At 47.3% G+C, this 7454-nt stretch overlaps 1 protein-coding gene across 3 annotated transcripts in view; it reads left to right on the top strand.

Moving 5' to 3' along the window:
* LOC139553731 (SR-related and CTD-associated factor 8-like) overlaps window positions 1–6371 on the top strand; it is an 86176-nt gene extending 79805 nt beyond the window's left edge. For all 3 annotated transcript variants that reach the window (XM_071366339.1, XM_071366341.1, XM_071366340.1), the window contains 4 exons: window positions 184–322; window positions 3846–3902; window positions 4055–4267; window positions 4426–6371. In XM_071366339.1, coding sequence (XP_071222440.1) covers window positions 184–322; window positions 3846–3902; window positions 4055–4267; window positions 4426–6224 — 2208 coding nt within the window. In that variant the 3' untranslated portion in view covers window positions 6225–6371. The remainder of the gene's footprint in view (window positions 1–183; window positions 323–3845; window positions 3903–4054; window positions 4268–4425) is intronic.
* The last annotated feature ends 1083 nt before the right edge of the window (window positions 6372–7454 follow it).

Consider the following 7454-nt stretch of genomic DNA (forward strand, 5'->3'; position numbering starts at 1 on the left):
ACTATGGGACAGCTGGAGATCGAATTTGAATATTGAAACAATGTTGCAAATGTCGGAGAGACAGACAACAAGGTTTATTACAAATGATTGTTAAATTATGTTACAGTGATCACATCTCAACCATGCATATTCATCCCAGCACTCATTTCACTGGTTTGCTCTCCTCTCTATCCTCTGTCTCAGCTCCCTGTGGCCCAGGCTGTCCCTGCTGGGGGTCCTGTGCCTCCATCCTTCCCTGTTTCCATGACAATGCCCCCGCCAGGCTATGGCCCCCCGCCCACCTTCCTCAGAGCAGGGTTCAACGCCTCCCAGCCTCCTCCAGGTAAGACACAGCAGTCTGCATAAAAAAATAAGGCCTATTGAACAGATTATGAGCGAGTTAAAAAATATAATCCCCCTCCCCAAACACTTTCTAGTAGAAATAGGCTACTGTATATAAAGAGGGACAGTCATTCAAGTTAGGTCTGTCAAATGAATACAGCGCTGGAAAAAGTGCAATCCAATCCCGATCATCTACTACAGGATAAAACGTCATTTAAGGTGATGTATATAGTGCAATAGAGTACAATATTTGTTTTTCTAATTCAATAATGATTGACAATAAATAATTGTAATCAAATGAAATGTTACGGTATAATGAGTTCATTACCTATAGCCTATAGGCTTTAACAAAATATTAGTACAAATATGAATAGGCCTACCAGACTAGGCTTTTACTTTGAAGAAATCAAGGTTTACTAAATTCGAGGCCAGAAGGTCTATACAGTCAATTCACTCATCGCATCCTCCTTCGATTGCCTCGTACGGTTGCCAGGAAAAGCCCCTAACATGATCGACGTGAAGTGTGTGCGTACCACTGCCGATGCATTTAGCAGAATATTCGGGCTGTTCTCGGCGCCGCTTGATAACTTCAAACACATTCCGTCTTGGTGCAGGCAGTAGTCTACCGGTAAAATGTAAGTTATGAATCGCAAATCACCATGTAGCTGACACTTTGATGTCATCAGTCATTTTTACTTCAATTTGGTTGTCAAAAATACTATCAGCTTGCACTGGATGCTAGAGCTCTCCTACCCGAGCCTGACGGGCCACGACATTATACATTGGGTTAAGGATGCGGGTAGGAACAGTTTTTTCCCCCATCAATAACTAAGGTATAGGCATGGCTCGGGTATCACTAAATTGTTCACTAACATTTTGAAGCTGAGCCATTTGCTAGTGCTCTGCTGTGCAGTGCAGTCATATCTGGCTAAGATCATAACATTGTCAGAAGTGCTTCAATCTCGTCAAATATAAGACAGGATAGATTATTTCACCGACAATAATGTTTAGAATGACGAAAAGTAGCTAACAGCTAACTGCTCTCATGTCTCTCCATTGAGCAGAGCAGCCCAAGCGGAGCCATTGCTATGGTTACACAGACTCAGAGCACCATGAGCAGAGCGCATGCAGAGCAAGCTGCACGCAGGGAGCGAGTGACCGACAGAGAGGAGCAGCTAATGGATTTACTAATGGAGGAAGTTATTTCTGATTTAAGGCAGGGCCTTACATTTGGCAGAAGCAATCAGGCCTGGGTAGGGTAGGGCCTTAAAATTCATGCCCATGCAGGGTGTCATGTAAAGATCTTCCCAGCGTGAAATGTTCTGATTGTGACATCACGCTGTAAGATTTCTCCAAGCGTGAAAATGTTCCCAGTTCATGAATTGCACGTGCGTCTCTTCATATGGGTGGCTGAGCTCATCTATTTATATGTGGATGGCTGAGCTCATCTATTTATATGTGGATGGCTGAGCTCATCTCTTTATGTGTGGATGGCTGAGCTCATCTTTTTATATGTGGATGGCTGAGCTCATCTTTTTATATGTGGATGGCTGAGCTCATCTTTTTATATGTGGATGGCTGAGCTCATCTCTTTATGTGTGGATGGCTGAGCTCATCTTTTTATATGTGGATGGCTGAGCTCATCTCTTTGTGTGGATGGCTGAGCTCATCTCTTTATGTGTGGATGGCTGAGCTCATCTCTTTATGTGTGGATGGCTGAGCTCATCTCTTTATGTGTGGATGGCTGAGCTCATCTCTTTATGTGTGGATGGCTGAGCTCATCTCTTTATGTGTGGATGGCTGAGCTCATCTCTTTATGTGTGGATGGCTGAGCTCATCTCTTTATGTGGATGGCTGAGCTCATCTCTTTATGTGTGGATGGCTGAGCTCATCTCTTTATGTGTGGATGGCTGAGCTCATCTCTTTATGTGTGGATGGCTGAGCTCATCTCTTTATGTGGATGGCTGAGCTCATCTCTTTAAATGTGGATGGCTGAGCTCATCTCTTTATGTGGATGGCTGAGCTCATATTTTTAAATGTGGATGGCTGAGCTCGTGCGGATGTTTCTCTCATACCCTTCCTCGACCTCGAAAAACTGTTCTGTGGGCTTGTGCATTTGCTTCACATATCTGCCAGTCAATGGTGGCCAGGAGTATTGACACTGACCAATCAGAAGCTTGTAGAGGCGTGAGGTCAGTATATAAACACCCGGACTCATGCGTCTCAGGTGCTGAGGGTTGATGTCAGTGGTGTAAAGTACTTTAAGTTAAAAAAAATACTTAAGTTGTTTTTGGGGTGTCTATACTTTACTATTTATATTTTTGGCAACTTTTACTTCACTACGTTCCTAAAGAAAATAATGTACTTTTTACGCCATCCATTTTCCCTTACACCCAAAAGTACTCGTTACATTTTGACAGGAAAATGGTCCAATTCACACACTAATCAAGAGCACATCCCTTGTGATCCCTACTTCCTCTGATCTGGAGGACTCACTAATAAACACATTCTTTGTTTGTAAATTATGAGTGTTGGAGTGTGCCCCTGGCTATCCGTAAATGAAAAAAAACAAGAAAATGGTACCGTCTGGTTTGCTTAATATAAGGAATATGAAATTATAATTTTTATACTTTATCAAAAGTAAATGGAATTGCTACTTAAGTATATTTAAAACCAAATACTTTTAGACTTTTACTCAACTAGTATTTTACTGGGTGACTTTCACTTTGACTTGAGTCATTTTCTATTAAGGTATCTTTACTTTTACTCAAGTATGACAATTAAGTACTTTTTACACCACTGGTTGATGTGAGGAGAGATTTTTGATTGCAAAGACTTGGGCGCAACGGTAGAGTGTGAGAGAAACGTCCGTGCGAGCTCAGCCATCCACATAAAGAGGCGCAAGTGCAATTATTAAACTGGGAACATTTTCATACCACGAATTTTTACAACATGACGTCACAATCAGAACGATTGGGAAGTATTTCACGCTGGGAAGATTTTTACGTGACACAGGGCTCTAATCGCTGGCCAGTTGTTTTGTTCCATGATGACGTTGTTGTAACAGGTATTAATTGCTTCTAATAGGTCAGAAAATGATGCATTAACCGTGGATTTAACCGACTGTTTATAACGAGGGATGCCCCACCATGTTTATCCTGTACACATAAATACTAGGAATTTGCGCCGGCCTCAGCTACGCTGGCATGCAAGAGAAATGAAACATCTCCACAGTGTGTGCCACCGTCCAATCCAAGGCCCAAACATGACAAGCGAGTGATCTGAGGCAGTTTGGTCTTTGATTCTCGCGCATCAGCTTGGGAAATTCTCAAGGGAAAGTGGACAGTGCATTATATGAACAAAGCACTGTATAAATTGGCCAAATTATACATATTTCAATAAGGGGAGAAAAGTGAAGCAGGGCATCCGTTAAACAGTAAATTAAGTTTGAATGGCCTAAATAGTGATTTATTGTTCAGATAATCCAAATAATGATAATGGTGTGTTGCATCTCCCTCCTGTAGGTTTCATGCAGGCAGCAGGTGTTCCTCAGCAAGCAGGCATGGGCTCAGCTCCTACATGTAAGTACAGCATGACCTTACTGTCTATAGAACCCATGATGTTGCATTACTTTTTGAGTAAATATTGCCCGAAAATATTAAAATGTTATGTGATATGCTTTAATTAAAATAGAAAAATCTGACAGATGGTTTGTTCTGTTCCTCTCCTGCAGCTCTGGTGCAGCCCTCCATGTCGCATGCTCAAGACAGCGTGAAGGACTCCCCGTACGGAGCCACTGTCCCAGGAAGCTTCATGCCCTCTGCCATCCCTGGACAAGGGGTCTTCAACCCGCTTCAACCTGGAGTCCAGATGCAGCAAGGAGCCAATGACAAGACGGGCCAATCTGCTGATGGCATGGACGCTGCTGCAGAGTTAGTACTGCAAGGTAAACTATAAACTATAATCTAGGGTTCAGGTGAAAGTTTTTGTCTGTTTAATGACCCATTTAGAAATCTTTTGAAAAATGTCTCACTTTCTCAAGACTTTGCTGCTGATACCTGTTTTTTGCCGTTAAATAACTTTTTATGTTCCTCTTCTCTCTAGGTATGCAAAATGCAATGAGTCGTCGTATGGGTCTTCTGGGGATGCACCCCTCAGCCTCCCTCACCCACCCCCTACACCAGCAGGGCCTGCCTGGCCAGAGGATGCCTGGGCTAATGCCGCTGGACCTCCAGCCTAGTATGCTCCAGGGAGCCGGGGCCCGCTTCCCCCTCCTGATGCAGCAGGGCCTGTCCCAACAGAGCATCCTGGATGCCTCTCTCCATGCACAGGCCCGCGCCAGAGCGGCCTCCCAGATGGACCACTTTAACAGGGCCGAGGGGGCCTTCAACCGGGGTACCAACCTCCCAAACGAAAACATGTCTAAGGCTGAGGACCAGCCTTCCTCTCGGGCAGACAAGAGCCAGCAGGGGAGGGACCAAGACTACCGCTTCCCCCCGCCCCAGGAGAAGCAGAACATGGGCCTGCTGAGGACACCTCCCCCGGAGCACAGAGAGTCCATGGGTGGAGGTGGACGTGGTGGGGGAGCTGGTGGTGTGGGAGCTGGTGGTGGGGGTATGGACGGAGGAGGCGGCAGATCTGCCCTGCTCCAGACCCCAGTGAGGGAGCCAGCTAGAGACAGCATAGTAGGGCGGCTTCAGGCCCTCGCCGGCTTCACCCCCCAGACCCAGAGTCGCTGGGGGCCACCTAGAGGGAACTTTGATGAGCGTGACATGCGGGGCTCACCGGCCAGGGTCTCCAAGGGCTTCCAGGAGGAGCGCCCTAGCTCCAACCAGGGGCAGAACTTTCCCAACCGCTTTGAGAACCAGAACCGCGCTGGGGCAGGAGGAGTAGGTGCTGGTGTTGGAGGTGGCCCGGCGTGGAGTCGTGGTGGAGCTAATGCTGCAGCACCGTTCGCTGATGCTGACATACCACAGGACTTGGATGAGTGCCGGCGCCCTTGGGACAGGCAGCAACGGGAGAGGAACGACAGGGAATTTGACTTAAGGAAGGAGATGAACGGAAACCGCCTTGAGAGAGATAGCCGCGAGAAAGACCGGGAGAGGGAGAGAGAGAGGGACCGGGAGAGAGAAAGGGACCATGACCGTGAGCGTGGCAACCGTGAACGAGAGCAAGAGTGCGATCGGGAGAGAGAGCGTGAAAAGGAGAGGGAGAAGGATCGGGAGAGAGAACGTGAGCGGGACCGTAACAAGCGTGGAGCCTGGACACCTCTTCTCCCTCTACCACAACCCCTACTTCCTACTCCTACCCCGACCCCAACCCTCTCCCTGACCCAAGGCAAATCCCAGGCCCTGCTGCAACTACAGTCCAGGCTTCAACCTAAACCTGGACTCCTAACTAAACCAGGTCTGCTTCAAACTCCAACCCTCCTAACTCGGTCAACATCTCAAGCCCCAACCAAGTTCCTTCAAGCCCCATCCCAGTCTCCAACTCAAGCCAAGAATGAAGCCCTCCCTGGGCCTGAGCCCCAGACAGAGTCCCAGTCCTCTACCCAGACCCATGCTTCCCCCAAGTCTGAGTCCTCACCCCAGACCCAATCCTCTCCTCAGAACCAGTCATCACCCCAAAACCTGGTTTCCCCTCAGGCCCAATCGCCATCCCCTCCCCAGGCTCAGTTCCCGCCACTGGCACAGTCCCCACCCCAGGCCCTGTCCCCACCACGGGCACAAACGCCACCACAGGCCCTGGCACAGTCGCCTCCCCAGGCCCTGTCCCCACTACCGGCACAGTCGCCTCCCCAGGCCCTGTCCCCACCACCGGCACAGTCGCCCCCCCAGGCCCTGTCCCCACCACCGGCACAGTCGCCCCCCCCAGGCCCCGTCGCCACACCAGGAGATCACTGACACCCAGGAAGAGCCAGATAATGCCCTTTGGGCCAACAAGCCAGAGAAACCCCAGGAAGAACCTGAACCCATAGAGGAACCTCCATCTCAGTTGGTCTATGGGACGGGGTTGAGGCTGGACACTGACGTAGTGGCTGAGCCCACACCTGAACGGGCGCCCACCCCTACCCTCTCCCCCACTCCTGCCCCACTCTCAATGTCACCGGTGCTCACACACCGCGCTGAGGAACCCCAATGCCTGCCGGAGCCCCTGGACGTGCAGCAACCACCACAGCATGCCTCCTCCTCCTCTTCCTCCTCCCCTAAGGACAATGGACTGAGTGAGCCGATGGAGGAAGCTGAGAAACAGCCAGTGGTAGAGCAAACTGACACTGAGGGGACATAATCATCACTCAGTAGGTAAAGATCATTTTGTAAAGTTGTCTCTTCTCTGTACTCATGTCAGCCACCCACTGGACCCTGGGTAGTAATTTGCATAATATTGTCTGATGACCTAACAACTGATTTTATTTCTCACATAACGGTGTACTTCAATAGATGGCTCGCTAGCTGATTAAATGGTAGGTGATTATGTTTTTCATTATTTTATTTCTTTTTTTTTGTAATGCCAGACCACGATATAAAGCTCGGTGAATTTTAATGAAAATTGCTTGCCAAAATGTTTGAATTGTAAATGAGAAAAAGAGCTTTGACCTTCCTATGGAAGAGTGTACGGATCCTGGCTGTTTCCACTGAATTGAATCCAGATGAGGGAATACTTGAAAACTGCAGTCACTGGCCTGTTTTTTTCTCTTCTTTTAAAATATGCTGCAGCAAAGTTTTAAATGAATGCCTTTGTGGTGTCCTATATATATGCTTCTGGTCTATAAGCAGAATATAGCCTACATACAGTAAGAACCCTACAGTTGCTTCTAAAAAGGAACATCCTAAAAGATTAAAAACATGACCTGTGTTATCCCCAAAAGGAATGTCTGATTTGTTCATCATAATGCAGTGATTCAAAGGACAAAGTAAGCCAGAGAGATAAAAAAAAATATATATATATTTTTTTTTTAAGGATGGTGGATGTTGGGTGCATTCTGTTTTAGTTTGAAATAAACATGCTTTGTTTGTTAACAAATGCTTTAGGACTGTATTTTCTGACCCAGGACCAGTGGAATAATGTTTTACACACAGACTATATGCTTTTTGCAGTGGTGTCACATACAAACAGCTGTGTCACTACAGTAG

Source organism: Salvelinus alpinus, chromosome 25 (assembly GCF_045679555.1).
Source record: "Salvelinus alpinus chromosome 25, SLU_Salpinus.1, whole genome shotgun sequence".
Taxonomy (NCBI): Eukaryota; Metazoa; Chordata; class Actinopteri; order Salmoniformes; family Salmonidae; genus Salvelinus; species Salvelinus alpinus.